The sequence below is a fragment of the Neltuma alba genome, unplaced genomic scaffold, assembly GCF_004799145.2.
Source record: "Neltuma alba isolate B1F8T4 unplaced genomic scaffold, ASM479914v2 tig00012192_pilon, whole genome shotgun sequence".
Classification (NCBI taxonomy): domain Eukaryota; kingdom Viridiplantae; phylum Streptophyta; class Magnoliopsida; order Fabales; family Fabaceae; genus Neltuma; species Neltuma alba.
The window spans coordinates 225,382-242,716 of NW_021636732.1; the positions used below are offsets into that span (position 1 = coordinate 225,382).

At 36.3% G+C, this 17,335-nt stretch overlaps 3 protein-coding genes across 3 annotated transcripts; all 3 read left to right on the forward strand.

Moving 5' to 3' along the window:
- The first annotated feature begins 1,616 nt into the window (after positions 1 to 1,616).
- LOC114724506 (F-box protein At2g32560-like) lies at positions 1,617 to 3,043 on the forward strand. Its single transcript, XM_028910857.1, has 5 exons — positions 1,617 to 1,952; positions 2,053 to 2,120; positions 2,240 to 2,412; positions 2,624 to 2,698; positions 2,808 to 3,043. Exons 1-5 carry the CDS (start codon positions 1,617 to 1,619, stop codon positions 3,041 to 3,043), a joined length of 888 nt encoding a protein of 295 aa, XP_028766690.1.
- A 5,135-nt stretch (positions 3,044 to 8,178) lies between these two features.
- Positions 8,179 to 10,803, forward strand: LOC114724590 (F-box protein At2g26850). The gene is made up of 5 exons (XM_028910963.1): positions 8,179 to 9,062; positions 9,185 to 9,264; positions 9,343 to 9,515; positions 9,697 to 9,771; positions 10,244 to 10,803. The coding sequence occupies exons 1-5, from the start codon at positions 8,460 to 8,462 to the stop codon at positions 10,429 to 10,431; spliced, it is 1,119 nt and encodes a 372-aa protein (XP_028766796.1). The 5' UTR covers positions 8,179 to 8,459; the 3' UTR covers positions 10,432 to 10,803.
- A 1,729-nt stretch (positions 10,804 to 12,532) lies between these two features.
- On the forward strand, positions 12,533 to 17,191 carry LOC114724555 (rhomboid-like protein 20). Its single transcript, XM_028910917.1, has 8 exons — positions 12,533 to 12,661; positions 12,776 to 12,876; positions 13,427 to 13,567; positions 13,973 to 14,039; positions 15,063 to 15,214; positions 15,318 to 15,419; positions 15,634 to 15,756; positions 16,476 to 17,191. Exons 1-8 carry the CDS (start codon positions 12,637 to 12,639, stop codon positions 16,644 to 16,646), a joined length of 882 nt encoding a protein of 293 aa, XP_028766750.1. The 5' UTR covers positions 12,533 to 12,636; the 3' UTR covers positions 16,647 to 17,191.
- The last annotated feature ends 144 nt before the right edge of the window (positions 17,192 to 17,335 follow it).

A 17,335-nucleotide genomic window follows, 5' to 3' on the forward strand; every position in this document is an offset into this window, starting at 1 on the left:
GTTCATATGGGCTATTTGAGTGTACCTAATTTCAGTAAAGAATCATTATTTGGCTATTAAAGAGGTTAACATGCATATTCCATTTCATGTTCGTCAACATCTGACTGGCCAAGATGTTCGAGCTAGAGGAATACGGAGTAGTCCGATTTAATTAAAATCATGATGTGATGAGCCTTTAATAAGATGGATCGCGACGAAAAGATCGATGATGATTAATAAATAAATAAACAAATCTTCTGTTCGTTTTGTTTGAGAAAGCAGCGAATCCCGTTTCTCATCATTATTACCTATTTGAAGGCTAGCTAAATCACAAGAAATTACCTATCTTAATAAACAATTATTCAAATCATATAACTTCATCCTAGTTAAATTGAATTTATCTGTATTTTATAATATATATTAATATGATGGTCAAGAAATTAGCTAAACTTATTTGAACAAAAAAGATATTTATACATTATTAAATATATTTTCAGGGTCCACCCCCATGACCTCGATCGCTCACTGGGTCTTTCTTGTCAGATTAGATTTCATAGATGTTGTTGATTATCTTACGGTGATACACGCACACTTAGTTGAGGAAATTCATGGCAGTATTGCGACTTGTAACATTATATATATAATCTATATAGATTCCACTGATTCTTATAACAGTTTACGGATCGGAGGCGACAATGGTTGGAGGGATGGATATTTCAACTAATTGTTTAATATGAACCATGAAAGGTTCCAATTGGAGGCATCTTATGAGGCAGCACTTAAACTGGATTGGCATTTTGTTTGAGGTCATTTTCTACTATTGAAGTTTGATCACGGCACGGAAACCAGAGGGGGCGGGGAATCTAAAAATAACAATGGCCGGCTTTTTCTGAAGCCCGAAGGCAACAACGAGGAGAAGCTGTAGAAAATAATAGTTGTAATTTTCTAGAACACGATCAAGAATAACATTATAAATTGTATCCGCATCTGAAGAAAACTTCATAGTTGCATAACTGATAGAAATTGTATCCATATCTAGAACACAATCAATTATAAAATTTAATCCAATCAAAGGGACATAGAAGTCATCTTTTACCTTCTTTACGTTGTTGTCGAACTGAACAAACTATATTTTTTTCCATGCCATATACAGGAGAAATAATGATTTAAAATTTGCTTGGAGTCTGTACTTATCCTTTTAAACGATATTAAAACACGCAGAGAAGTAATAAAACATTGATAATATTTGAAAATGAAGTTATATGGGAAGCGAACATTTGAATGCGAGAAAAAGTTAAAAGAACAGTCGAATATAAGCTGCAACGTTCATTTGTAGCTTGAGAGTATTCTGACTCCTTATATTTTATATTTCATATTATTAGATGATTACACGTCACAATTGAATGAATTATTAGCATTGTGAATTCTTAAGAACGAAGACAAATGTAGGTATTATATATATATATTTCTTAAAAGCTCTTAATTTGGAAGAATGGAAGGATTGTGATTCACCGTTATGTTCCTTCTCTTGGAATTGTCTGATGGAGAATGAAAAGACGAGTAATATCTGCCTCGTAGATTTGCCTGGATCGAACTTAGACTGCATTCTAAAACACCTTTCCCCATTGGAATTGTGTATGGTGTCGGAAGTATGTAGTATTCTGAGGAAGAGATGCTCAGGTGATGATCTCTGGAAAGAACACATCAGACGAAGATGGGGTCCAGTAGTAGGAGATGTGGTTTATAAGGAATGGAAATGGCATATAACATCAGCAAAAGAGGAGAACTCTTTCAGGATCCATCAAAATAATGGTTCGGTGGGAACTTTTAGTGGGGATTGGCCACGTCTCTCTCTCGGCTCATATTTGGAAGACTCTGAGAAGCTTAGAGGTTCGTTATCAAATTATTTCATGAAAGCTTTATATCTTTCTGTGGAGAATGGAAAGTTCTGGTTCCCAGCTCAAATTTACAAGGTAAGAATGCTTTATTTCCCAGAAAGTAGTCTTGGATTTTTCTTTCAATGAAATTAAAAAAACACTGTTTCTATATATATATAATGCAAAAGGGTTGCAGGGCAATGGAGTATCTTGCTACGACGCCTTACTTAGTTACGAATCTGAAACAGATTCCTTTCAAGCACGGTAAGGAACAACGACTTCCTCTGCCAGGCTACATAAATTGCTCTTATTGATTTTTTTTGAGAATTAATAATTTCATGATTTGGTCTTTTAAGATGAATGGTTATTAACTTTGGGTGCAGAATACAACGTCGGGGTTGGCATGTTTTAAAGAAAAACATAAGGTGGGATGAGGTGAGAGCCACACCAGTTGAAACTCCTCCAAACGCTCTTCACGTCTCTGATGACCTCAGTAACTTGAAACCTGGGGATCACATTGAAATCCAATTCAGAACAGCTAGGCGAACATCTTATGGTATGTACGCTTTGCCTCTAAACCACGTACAATATTTCCTCTGTTAAAAAAAATGATTATAACTGGAATCATTTGGTCGGGAGCCAAGTATAAGAACAAGTCCATGAACCTGTTCTTGTTTCTAGATTCAATTCCTGTGTGATTATATATGTGTGATAGACCAGAGCTTTGATATACCAATTCTCATTCCTTAATCTGTGATGATATGCAGAATGGTGGTATGCTACTATAGGACACCTGGAAACATGTGATGAGCATGAGAATAATTGTGGGTGTGACCAAAGTGGTGAGATTATATATCTACGGTTTTATGCTGTTAATCGTCTGTGACTTAGATTTTATTTTATGAATGGTTGGCGTGGCCATGTGGGTATTAAATATTTAGTTTGTGACAGAAGTGGTGGTGGTGGAGTTTAAGCAGTATCCTCCAACATCTCGAATGAAACGCTTGGTTCTCAGCAAAGACAACGGCCGGGAGCATGATGATGGAAGGGGCCGCTTGTATGGAGGAATTAGGAAGATTCATAGCCAACCACAGATTGACACCTGGAAAAGGCTCTTTCCTCGACATTACTTGCATCCTCCCTCCACTTCCTTCTGTAGGGTGTCTTTGTCTTGTAGAAGAAATTAATTGTCCTAAATATGAGTCGCTTATTGCTGTATCATTAATTAACTTTTTCCAAATATTATCCCTAGTGCAACTTATTAATTAGAGAGTCGAAAATTAATGTAGTGTTTCTTTATAATCTAAATTGGAAATAATTTTCTTTTCCAAACAAGTCAATGAATCAGTCATGTTTTCTTGATTTTGGTGAGGTCATTAGAAGTGAATTATAATTAAAAAATTTAGAGTTTCATCCATCATTATTTTATATCCAACCAAACATAATCAATAATAATATCTACATGTTTTAAAATATAAGAAGTAAATGTTGGGAGGGAGAAGAAAGTATGATGATTTTGAAATTTTTTTTATTGAACATTATTTTTCTGTATTTGTTGTATTAGGAAATCATACTAATATCTTATGAAAAGAAAAAAAGGAAATCATACTAATATTTGATATATAATTCATGGTCGGCGGAAAAAAAAAAAAGGATATTCGCATGGTCAAATTGAATTTTTTCTAAAGCCGTTGAACAACACAGCCAAAAATCAGTTGGGTTGGTGCGATTTATTAGTCCGATAATCTGGATGGGATACGTTTCTTCTGCAGGCGACTTGGCACGTCTTTTGGGAATAAAGAGATCTCAATACTTCGTCTTGACTCTTGACTTCACTTTTTGACTCTTGGTCAAATTCCTTGCTTGTTTAACAAGCCTACCGAAGCAACCTGCCGTACAAATAGGTATATTGAAAAAAAAAAAAATCCCCAAATATCATTGGGCATATTTTTCTCAACTTTTTCCCCAAGGTCGTTTTCAGCCTTAATAATAAATTGAATATAGAAATGACTTCGATGTTTACAAGGTCGTACAGCACATCCACGAGGCGAACAATGATTACAATTACATTGATGATTAACGCAAAATGCTATAAAAAACATAAATTAAGTTCAAAATTACTATTTCAATTTCATAATTATACTTTTTAATTACTGAGTTTAAGTTACCAAAACCTCATTAGAGAATTATGAACACCAAAAGTATAAATTTCAGGCCAAAATTTAGCATTGAGAAGAACGATTGCTGGAGTTTCCGACTCTTGTCCTGCCATTTAAACTAATAAAATATCATCACATCAAGTTAGCTGAAAATGAGGAAGGAAGAAACAGAACGTCCCTTGTCATTTTTTGACATCTTCATCCTGATTGCCCCAGAAAAAAACAACTGAAAAAAGCGACACTATTATGGTCCCAAAAAAACAGTGATCAAGATGATGAATATGGAAAGCAGATGCAAAATTTGTCTGTCGGATTTGCCAAACTCAGTGTTGGAATGCATCTAATCGGAACATCTCTCTCCTTCTGAACTATACATGCAAAGTATCAAAGCTCTGCACTTTCCCAAGGGACAAATTAAATGCAGAACTGAGCATTTATGGGGAAGAATGCTGAGACAGAAATGGAAAAAGCTCGTAGCTTGAGGAAGGCGGGTGCTAAATCCAGAAGAAACAGATTGGAAATATCAGGGGCGTTTAAAAGTGATCGGCCCATCATAAGCACTCTCGGGTCGAGTTCAAGAAATATTTCACAATGGACTGATGCTTCATTCCCAGATGATTCTGTCACGGATCTGTGTATCTCACTCGAGATTGGCTTGCTTTGGTTTCCTGCCCAGCCCTATGACGAATGTGTAATAATGGTTTTAGACCCCTAACGTCAATTCATTTAATGGCTCTGTAAAATATTAATTGAAATTACGCGTCTCTATGTGCAAAGATGGGACGATATTGCAGAATTGGCATGATGCCACGCTGAGTTATGACTTGCGAACTGACACATTGATGTAAAACACACTCACAAGCACTTGGGCTAATGTAAACAGAGGAGGTTATAAGGAGAATGATAAAAACAGAGAGAAATTATGAGGAAGAGAGTTGCAGAAACAGAGAAGGGATGCAAGGAGAAACAGAGAGAGAGAAGGGAGAAGTGACCAGAACGGAGGGGAAGAGAACAGAAATTGAAGGGAGAATGAGAAAATGGGCCGGAATGTCAAAGTAGAAAGAGATCACAAAGCCCAATAAAATTTTATTTATCAAATTCTACAGTACATGTGCGACCATCGATATCAGAACCAAAATTAAATTTGATCCCCTCGAGTAGAAGGAAACTCAATGGCAAGTTACCAATGAAATATAGGAACAAGGTCAAATTTCGTAGATGGAAACTCAACGACAAGTTACCAAGAAAGTATAAAAACAAAATTAAATTTGTTTTTCCTTAATTAGAAGAAAACTTACAAAAATATAATTAAGTTGTTTTTATGGGTTTCTTTTTTCAAAATATATATACGTCAGCAGCGTATGTACGTAGCATATAGGAATCAAGCTGTAAAATCAGCATTTCTCGGAAGATGACGATATAGACTCTTCATGGCTTGGAGGAAAAAGGGAGGAAATATCTGATGGGATAAAGGAAGGGCCCCAGGCCCAGCTGTTGGCAACTGATATGGTTCGTGAATCCCTGCAATTAATAACTGGATGATGTCGTCAAAAGTTCACACGTCCTTCCCTACACTGCCACATCCGTATGGCCCTCACGCCTCAGTCCTCCCCCCAATTATTAATTGCAACGAAAATATCTCACACACTTGGCCGCCCCTTTGATAAATATCTTCTGGTGTCAACCCCTTTAAGCAGCCGATGCAATTTAAAGTGACAAAAGTCCATATATATTTGAGTCTGAATTCAGATTAAGTTTGTTTATCCAGAATTTCGTGATTAACTTTGAAAAAGCAAGTCATATACTCCTAATTTAGAAAGCCACCTGACACGCAACAAAATGAAAAATGGCCGGCTTGAAATTAACTGTAAGTTGCTTGCAGATGAAAGTCATTCTTTTTTATATTACCTTTTTAGAAATGATTTTGTAATATGACAATGACTTATATTTGTTCACCTAAATATGCATGTGCAGAAAAGCACCTCCGTTCTTACAGTAATTATATATGACTCAACTCATCATAATTTATAGAAAATGTATTTAAAGATTGCCCACAAAGATCCTTATGTTAGTAGCAAATTTTAAATTTATAACCTTAGGTTATGAGCTAATTTTTTCCCGACTGAACCAACTTTGTTGGTAGCTCATCACGTGTTTGCTTGCAATATGGATAACCTAATAAAGAAACGGAGCACAATAATGACGTTAGGTTTCCCACTCGACCCATTCTGTGTTTCTCCCAATTACTTGGTTCTTCCGCCGTAATATGAACAAATCACAACATGAAATTATATATATATATATAGATATCGTCAGAATCAGATGGTACAAGAGTGGATAGTTCTCTATTTGTTAACAATAACGCGGAACGCAATAAACAGGCAACGCATGGAATGAAGGTGTTTGCAAAGTGTGGCAAGCTTTCCAAGGGAAGATTGGTTCATGAAGTGGAAGTGGTTTACGTGTTGCTTGTTTTTTTAAAACTAATTTGCCTTCTGGGTCCCAACACAGGCGATCCGATATGGTCATGGCACCAAAGCAACTGCCCTGGGTAAAATAAATGCAGAAGAACATACAAATGCAATGGAACTGTTCCACAAGAAGCCGGCCCCTCAGCCCAACTGCAAAAAGATATTAATAAAAAAAAGTTTAAATCGAATAACGCCTCGATGGATAAACTGCCCAATCAATGTCTTCCTCAAACCTACTTTTCCCGAAGACATATCTGACACGGCTCACTTTTATGGACTATGAATATTTAACACGTAGGAAAAATGGTGATCCCACGACGCGGATAATGCGTACGATCGTCAATTGTATGAATATATTAAGGATATATGTTTGCATTACCTGAGCAGCAAACTCTAGATCATTGGCAAGATTAATGTTTTTAATTGCTCATAAACATCAGAAGAAGTTGATTTTTTGAGCATCTTTCATATATAACCTAATAACGACTGAAATTCTAGAAGAAGTTTCACTGTCACTTCTCCGCGAGGAAATCGAGCACAGTTAAGAGGGGAAAGCGACGTGGGAGTCGGGAAACGAAAGGGAAGGCCACTCGAAATTGGAATCGTCATCTTATGATGGATAGACACGAGGACAAGGCATGGCGTGGCACTAACGCAAACGGAGTAATCAATGTTCGGCTATACGAGTTGACATTATTTACCCCAATTTCAAGGGTCATTGACTCTTAGTTGGAGTGTCTAGGATTTTTTTTTATTTTTTTTATAAAACGAAATAAATTTTTATATTTATAAAATCATACTCCCTCTGTTTCTTATTATAAGAAACAAATAACTGAATTGTGCTTATAAAAACAGTTAAAATTAATTAAGAATAATTAATGTGTAAAAGTATAAATTTTTTCTTAAAAATACCCTCATTAATAAGGAAAGAGAGTATGAGGGAGAACAATTAAATTATTAAAAGAAAGAGAAGTGGGAGGGGAAGAGAGTGTGGTTAAAATAATAAATATGGATAAAATAAAAATCAACAAAAAAAATAAAATAACTTTTAATAAATTTGATTTTTATCCAGACACCTGTTTGATCTTTCAACGTTGATGGCTTGGGCCCATTGGGGGGTTGAAGTTTGGTGGGAGTTCGGCAAAATAACTGGTAAAATTTTTATGGCATTATGACAAGTCATGTCGAACCTCACCAAAAAGTATCCTTCTTCCCTTGAAACACCCCCTCAAGATCCATCCTTCCGATATCTATCTCTTTCTTTCTTCTCCTCGCTACACATAGATCAGTCCACACGGATTACGCGTTTTCACGCGACGTGAGCTGTGAGGGATGGATATGTGGATAGACTGTAAATGAATTCGGGGGGACCCGCTTGGTCTATCTTCTCCTCGTCATCTTCAATTTAAATCGATCTCTGCCTCTCTCTGTTCGTGCCAAGCTTTTTTCGTTGCGTTTTGAGATTCAGAGTTCAGACGCTAAAATTGCCATCCAACTCAAACCCGCCTCTTAGATTAGACCATAGGTTCCTATTCCCAGATTCATTTCGGGCGTTTTGGTTTTGATTCTCTCGGTGTCTTTTTCTTTTGGGGCTGTGATCTCACCAAACAACGCTTGGGCTCAATTTCTTCTCTCCTCAGTGAACATCCAGTGACAGCTGCATCGCACTGCCCGCTTATTTTTGTGGGGGAATTCACTGTACGGTGATGCGAATGGGCAAATGGCAACTATGAACCATCCTTGATCTTTGTTCTTTGAACGATTTGGAACTGCTTTTTACTACCAGCTTCCAGAGCTTGTTGTCTGCTGGCCCTACAAAACTACTACTCATAAATCATTTTATTAAAGCACTAAGCGGCAATTGTCTTCCGTAGGTGGATTTTAGTTCTTTTTGTTGTTCCCGTTTTCACTCGTTGCGGCCGTTGCGTTGTTGTTGTGTCTTGAAACCCAGCTTTGGTTATTATCTTCTTACAATGTTTTGCTTCCTAATATCCTTTCTCTCCTTCCTCATCCTTTCCAAGTCCTTTACCAGTAAGTGTCTCTCGATTGGATCTTGGTTGAACCTGTTGAGTTCATCAATTTTTAGGATTAAAAAAAGCAGCATCAGTTTCAGTTTCTATGAGGTCCCCCTATCCATGCCATTGAAGAAGAAGAAGACTTCAGAATCAAAGCTGGATGATGAAGGTGAGGGAGGCAAGATTTCGCTCTTGGATTTGCCTGATCTGCCACTGGAGAGTATCCTTGAACGACTTTCACCAGCCGAGTTGTGCGGTATGGCCACGGTGTGCAGGTCTCTCAGAGATAGATGTCAGAGTGAATATTTGTGGGAGAAACTCATGAAGAAGAAATGGGGTAAAGTAATTGGTGATTCTGCTTATCAGCAATGGCAATGCCACGTAGCTTCCAGAAACACACAAATCCACCAACAGAATCAGAAAGGTCTACTTAGTTCATGTTCATGGATTAAAACGAAATCCCAAAATGGTGGCCAAGAAAGGAGTCATTCTGTCATGGCCTTGTGTATTTCTCTTACAAATGGCAAGTTCTGGTTCCCAGCTCAAGTCTATAACCGCGAGGTAATTGACTGCACAAAATCTTCATAATACTTTCACAAGTTGCATTAAGTTTCACCGATACAATCCCTGCTTTGTGGATTCTCTTTAATTGTTGCTCACTAAAATTACTGTATTTTTTTCAGAATGGTCATGCTGGGTTCATGCTATCTTGTTATGATGCCCAACTTTGTTATGACTCTGGAACTGACACCTTTCAGGCAAGGTAAGAGACTAAGCTTTGAGAAACATGCATAAACCCGATTCTTCGTGCCTGAGCTTAAAATGAGAATGCTTTGTGCAGGTACTCTCCTCATGGCCGATGGGCAGTTGAGGAAAATATACCATGGGAAAGACTGAGAATTCCACCCGTTGACATTTCTCCTCATGTTCTTTATACCTCTGACTGTTTAGCTGAATTGAGGCCTGGAGATCATATCGAGATTCAGTGGAGAAGAAACAGAGAATTTCCTTATGGTATCTTTCATTACTCTTGCGCTTTTGACAGGCTTTGCTGCTATCTCCGGTCCATGGGTCCACAGTAGTCTTTTCATTATGTATCACTTGAAACGCATATTAGCATCAATTTGGTCAAGATATGTATTCCATTATATGCTTCTAATACATTTGGAAAAAAAAAAAAAATGTGTCATTGCAGGCTGGTGGTATGGTGTTGTTGGTCACTTGAAATCATGCGCAGAGCATGGGAATCACTGCTGCTGTCACCTGAGTGGTAAGAGAATCACTTGTACCATTTAATTAAGAGAGCAAAAATATGTTTGGTTTCCATGTTCTGTGATCTGTACAAAATCTTCTGGGGTTATAAAATCACAAATTGAACTCGAAAAGGTTAATGCTTTATGCATGGAACTTCGCCACTGTCAAAACTAAAACAGGATCGTAGTAAATTAAATTCACCTGGTTAAAACTGTTGATTCTATATGATTGGAGGTGCACTAAATTATAATATGCATTCAGGATACGACATTTGTTATGTTAATGAAATAATTGATTACCAAAAACCTATCCCTTTTGATAATGCACATTACATTCTGCAGTGCATGACATGTAGTTACAGATTGGTTTGTGGTAGCCTGTGACTCTATAAAAGGACATAGGCTAGAGATTGAAATGCATCTATACACCTCTCTTTAAATTCAAAGCTGCAATTTTATTACCTGACCAAAGAGTGGTGTGGATAACAGATACGGTGATATTGGAGTTTAAGCAGTACAACCCTGGGTCCCGATGGAGAGAGACAGTGATAAACAGGAAGAACCACAAAGAAGAAGGCAATGATGTGGATGGTTTTTACGGGGGAATAAGGAAGCTGCACGATGAGGACGAGATTGCAAGATGGACCAACCTCTGGCCAACCAGAACTGTGGAATAGATGACAATAACATAGCATGCCTCGTACCGATGATGCTTTACAACTCTGTAAATTTCCTAGAAGGTGGAAGGCATTGTTCAATGATGTCCTGTGCATAAGTCATACATAGACTTCATAATTTTGGAATAGGATTTATAGAGTGCAAACATAGCAACATATGTACCATCACTGTGACATAAAAGATTAGTGCGTGTGCATGTATATGTTACTCATGGTCGCTTATCCTTTTTTGTAATGAATGCCTTTTCCTACGCAGGCAATTCTGTTTCTATCTTGTTCTGTTTTTTACTTTTTTTTTTTTACCAGTCTATTTCTAACTTGTTCAGTTGAAAGAAGTCGAAGAACATGACAAATTCATCGATATTCAAGACTTGATCGGTTTTCATGTTAGAGGATTTCTGGGCCTTAGTGAACCTTGTCTGTGATGTGAGCTAAATTGTAGGCTCAGTGCATCGCATGAGGTCTGAAATAAATTTCATAGGTTTTATATATATGTTGACCGTTGACTCATGATCATGTGATGGTCCGAAGGAACCGGCTCTTATCCTTCTCAAAATGAATTTAATTTCAACCTACGAAGAATAGGACGAAGGTAGGTAAAGGTCACCAAGTCGGCGAACAGACGCAACTCTGCTATTTCTACAAATCATTATTTATAGAATTAGAAGTTTTTTATTTATGTTTAAAATCAAAATTAAATATAAGGTAATATTAATAACTTTATACAAATTAAGAAATTCAACTGAAGCTAGTCAATACTTATAAAAATTCAAACTTGCATTTAATGGTGTGATAACAGTAGGAAAGAGAAATAAACTAAACATTGAAATATCAATTCAGTCAACCTCCAATACATCATTTCATATCCTATTATAAACCTACCCTTCTCATTATTTACCTAATTATCCTTACTATTACTATTACCACATATCATGATGTTTATTAATTAACATTTACCTTTTTTTTTTGCCAATATTATGATTCACGAGAGAGAACATTTACGACATGCACACCGATAACAAAGATGGTCGGCTATATTATCCCGACAAAGATAAAATTAGTTTCACTGTTGTAAAGATGTGCTTCTTGTTTTGTGTGACTTCTTTTCTTTTTTATTTTCGTAATCCATTTCTTAACTGGCCATTTTATAAAATTTCAAAACCCGTAAAAGAAAAATCATGTTTCAATATTTATTTACTAAGTTTTATAATATAACAAAAATGTTTTCAAAATTATAAATTTATTTTAAAAACTACTTTTCAATAAAAATTCTTATCCAAATCACTGGATCCTCACATTACTGATGTACTAATTTGTTTCATTTATTAAACGCAAGATTATAAGCCATTTATCGGCCCAAAAAAAAAAGAGATTATAAGCCATTTACTACTACAATGACAAGGGTTAAAATATGAGGGACAGATTATGGCAAGAAAAACCACCAAAGAAAGAAGAGGAACATGAGAGGCCGCTGTAAGAGAATCATGATACTTAATATAAGAGTTAATTTGTATTTTAGTTTGACTTTAAATATAAAATTCTAATTTATTTGTCTATCATATTTATTCATTTTTTCAAGATATTCCTTATAATAATTATATATGTTAAATATTTCATAAAATGACGCTTGATTAGTAAGGTTATTTTAAAAAAGATAATACATATTTATTATAAATAATTAATTTAACTAATTTTTTTTATATATTTAAATTTGTCAACTAGCTTTTATATTAAGGATAAAAAAATATTATCTCTACTTATGAATAAAAGCCACGATACTTGAAAGTAGAAACTGTTTCTTTTAATTAATATCATACTTCTTAGAATTAAAAATGCTGAGAAGAATGGTTCCGCTTCACCAGTCACCACCATACAACATTGCAATTTTTTTTTGCAAGCAGTTTTTTATCTTGAACCACAGGCCTTTATCAAATAAGAAGAATGGCTTTCTGTGAGATGAACAATGAAAAAACTAGAGTCATTGTAACGGTGAGGTGAAAATAATCTAAAGATTTTACAATTAGGATCGGAGGTGGGATTGAAAAAAATGACTCGGCGTTAATGGAATATATACACGAATCTGAAATATACGAAAAAAATAAATAAAAGGAAGAGATCAAACCATAGAAAAGGGTGCGAGAAAAACAACCCAGAGATTCAGGCAATTCACGCGTCAAAGGCCATTGCTTCTGCTTCACTGAGAAGATGAACGGTGGCCCCTCTGGTTTTAGTGCGTACTCTCTCCCTCCCCCTCTCTCTAACCCAATAATCAGTTGGGCGTGCTTACTGGAAATAATTTCTCTCGATTCATAATCAAAAGCTTAGTCGTCTGTGTTTGTTACAGCTAATGCTCCCATCACAAGGACTTTTATTATCGCCTCAGCGCTTTTTACTATCTTCTTTGGGATCCAAGGTCGTTTTAACAGACTGGGATTGTCTTATCAGGTGATCTTCCCAATTTGTTCGATCTATTTTTATTTCCTCTGCTTAAGTATCTGGTATCAAATAAATTCACCAATAGATGTCAATGCAATTGTACATTCGAATCGATAGTTTTCATCTGCATTAGGTTATTAAACTGAACTGGCCGTTGGGCATTTCGATATGAAATTTGCGGTCGACGCCCGAGGATTATTAGTCCTTAAATGTACAGTTTAGTTTCTACTTCGATTTCTTTTAAAATGGGTCTCTGATACTTTTTGCTACCATTATTCAGGTTCCTGGCATGCTAATTGTCAATTTGTGATGCTAAGGTCATACAATTGGTCTGATATAATTTTCATTTGGTATAAAATCAGAGCTTTATTAGTAGACTCCGTTTTCCTTATAAGTTGTTGTTAAGATCTTACTAGCAATGAACAAGTCTGGAAGAAGAATATTTACAAAGAATTATCTGACTGTTGTTAACTGCCAATAAAAATGAAAGGATTAAAAGACTTGTGCACCTCATACAACTTCTGCGTACTCTTACCGTATACTGCCCTCTTCCTGCCAGGACATATTTGGAAAGCTTCGCCTCTGGAAATTGATTGTGTCCATATTTGCTTTTTCATCAACTCCAGAGTTGATGTTTGGACTGTTTCTGCTATACTATTTCAGGGTCTTCGAGAGACAGATAGGTTCCAATAAATATTCAGTAAGTCAGTTGTAAGTTTATATTCAAGAATTTTTGGGCAATCTTCTAATATATTTCCAGGACCAAGTTTGGCTTGATCAGAGGTTGATGAGTGGATTAGCATATGTTTAGTTAAGGCTGATGCCCTTTGCTGAACCATTTTTATGTTGCTACTGTCCTGCCATTGTTACCTCCCCCAAATAGTCATTTGTCTAGCACCATCATTTGGTCGTTAGATCTCAAAAATAGCTAGTGTTCTATCATCAACGTTTGCATTTTGTGTGATTCATTTCAATGCCATGTTCCCCACAAGCAACCTGCCTGGGTCTATTTTGTCTTTCTTTTCAGGTGCCTTACATTATTTTTATCAACAGTTGCCCTCTACACCCTGTATATTATTTTGAAGCATCTCCACTCCTTATGCAGGTCTTTATCACATTCTCCATATTAATCTCACTACTGTTTGAGGTGTTTTCTATAGCAATCCTAAGAGGTATTCATTCTCAATATTATACTTTTATCTTACCTTTCAACTCCAGAACCCTGTTTGATTGATCTGTTTTCTAATACATGTTTTAATGATAGCTTCTGCTTCATATTTTGTTCCTGCATGGTACTTATGTTCATCTGCTTAGTTTCCTTCTTGACAGTTGATGTTTCTTCTTTTCTTTCATAAGATGCTTTCCCAGCAACAAAATTACAAGTGGGACTCGGTCATGGCAGTAAATGGACATAAGGATGTTTGACGTAGTGCAAGATGACCTATGAATTTTTCATTAATTCCTGAATTTATCATTCCATGATCTTGTCTTCTCCCTATTATTTTGTCCGTTATTCACCGAAAGAAAGAACCACTTTCATGATGACAAAAAAAAAAAAAATTTGGGTAATTGACTGGGGAAGCAAACAAAAAAATTAATTCATCTCAAAATGTTGGTGGATGGGACAGGAAGCTGAGGAAGAGAAGTTTTGAGAGAAGTGAGAACAAGTACATTTTATAGAGATATAGATGAGTGTCTTGTGTTTTGAGATGTTAACTTCAGGTTGTTCTTTTAGCTGTTCAATTATATTGGGCGACTCAGATTGCAATGTAAGGAGGTATAGACAAAAGTGGATGGAGGGAATCCATTAGCATGAGCAGGTTCGTTTGGTAAAATCTAAACAGTAGATCCTGATGGTTAGAATGAAACTTCTGTACAGTTTAGAAAACTCAAGAATTCAAGGTTATCTCTTTAGTGTTTTTTAGCTATAGTCTTGCCTTGTGGCATGCTGAATGATATGAGCGTGTCATGCGTAGTTCTTTCAAGGGCCCGATGGGCACAATTATTATGTGAGAATTTGATAGAACAGTTCACATCATGAAGCCTTTGAATACTCTTTTAAATTTGAATATTTAGGACTGCAGTTAAGAGACTTTATAATGTGATTAATCAATTCATGTTGTTTTTTGCACAATGCTACAAAATAGTTTATGTTTCTAAAATTCTTATTGTCCAAGTGTTTTCACTCTTTGCAGATCCTGCAGCAATCTTAGTCACCCCTGGACCTTATGGTCTTATATTTGCTTCATTCGTACCCTTTTTCTTTGACATTCCAGTTTCAACACGGTTTCGTGTAGCTGGTTTCCACTTCTCTGATAAATCATTCATATATTTAGCTGGTGTACAGGTAAGTTACAGCTGAGTATGTGTGAATTGTCTTTTTTTTTTTTAAACAGCAGATACATATTTCATGAACAGTCAACTGCTAAAGCTAGTTAATCATTTTGCAGCTTCTTTTATCATCATGGAAAAGGTCTCTTTTGCCAGGGATGTGTGGCATCCTTGCTGGTTCCTTGTACCGTTTAAATGTCTTCTACATACGCAAAGCAAAGGTAATTTTCAGTCGGAAGATTGGGGTATATTTTAAAAGGGATCAAAATCTTGTGGCGCTGCATCTATGATGATATTCAAATCAGTTCCAGAAAGAGAGAGAGAGAGTAATGATAATCAAAGACTGCAAATATAGATTGTTATGATGCAATTATTTGATCATCTGGCAGTTATTGTAATTAATACATGATTGTGTTTTGACATTCTGCATTACAGTTCCCAGAGTTTATAGCCTCCTTCTTTTCAAGGATTTCCTTGCCATCCATGGGAAGTCCACGTTCAGCATCAACAAGGAATGTAGTGGGAAACATGCCATCCTATCCTGCTCGTCAGATGGAGGTTAGTTTTATTTTGTGCTCACAACTGTTTCACTACTTTGGTTGCATTATAATTATGATATGAATAACTCAATCAGTTTTTATGGGGCCAATATGTTAACAATTTGGGCTATTTTATGCTTGATGCTGTTAATATCCCTAGTGGTCTTCATGACAACACCTACTAAAAAATTTATGTAGTTACTTTCCTGTTTCTCTTGAATCTTTAATCCAGGCTGCAATTATCACAATGGCTGCAGTAAAATTATCTATATCTCATTTTATTGTTTGAAAAAGAATTGATAGAAGCAGGTCAGCTGTTGTTAGCTTAGCAATCTGATTCATTTCTTTCTTTCTTTTTTTTTTGGGTTGAAAACAAGGTCGGGCAGGGGGAGAAAGAATGAAATAAAAGAAATCTGGCTTTATTTCGTTTTGGGGTTATGAAGTGTGTGATTTCGCATAGGTGCCATTAAGCATTTTGGAGTATCCCTGAAAGCTTGGAAGGCTGTTTCCGGCCATTGGTTTGCTACTGAACATTTCGGAGCTGTGCACAGATTATTAAATCAAAATTTCCATCTCGTAAAAACTTGTATTTTAGTAATACATAGTTGAGAACAGTAGCCATAAAATAGAAACATTAATTGGTCCATGTTTAGGATGAATTATATGGAATCTACATCATTCTGGGTAGCTGGCAACTAAATTATGTTGGCTTACTTGAGAACTATCTGTTTGTTGCAGAGGAACTACCCTGCTCCAGTGCAGTCTGTCCCAGTACCATCGGAGGACTCCATCTCTACACTTGTCTCTATGGGCTTTGATAGGGATTCTGCTAGACAGGCACTGGTGCAGGCCAGGAACGATGTTAATGTGGCTACGAACATCCTGCTGGAGGCACAATCGCACCAATAAAGTCATGTATTAATGAGAGCCTAATTGTTTTTATATTTACATATGGAAGCCACAGCATGAGATGAAGTCCTGGAGGGTCGCTGATTCTAATGTGAGGATGGTCATGGTTACGGTAACTTCAGACATTTTTTGATACCATCCTTAACTAGGGTTCCTCTTTTCCTTTCCCCCTCTCCTGTTCAAAGTTCACTTTTGTCCCCACCTTTACTTGAATCTTTAGAAACATGTTTCAGGATTGGCATTGTTAAGTGAATGAGAATTAGGAACCTGTACAAATTTCTTATGCCATACGGAAAACAAGCTGTGAATTAGATGGCTGTAGTGACAGGTTCTTGTACGCAGATTGTTCTGGCACATACATGCTTAACATGAAAAACAATCAAGAATGCATCCCATGTGTGGTCCCGGTCAAGTGCACTTTGACATCCCCGCTTTACCCCTCCTTTTTTATTCGTCTCTTTTATGTTTAAAGAGAACATTTTTGTTGCCCTGGCCAGGAGGAAGATGTTCCTCAATATGATAATTACACTTACTGATTCAGCTTCTCTTCAATGGTCAAACAAATGGTTTTCGTCTCTAAAAGGCACATGCCTTGAACTTAAAGAGGGTTTAAGATTCCTCCTGTGATGAGATCTTAAACTAATAGCCTCATCATTTTTAGAAGGTTTTATTACGTTTGTAAGCTGTCT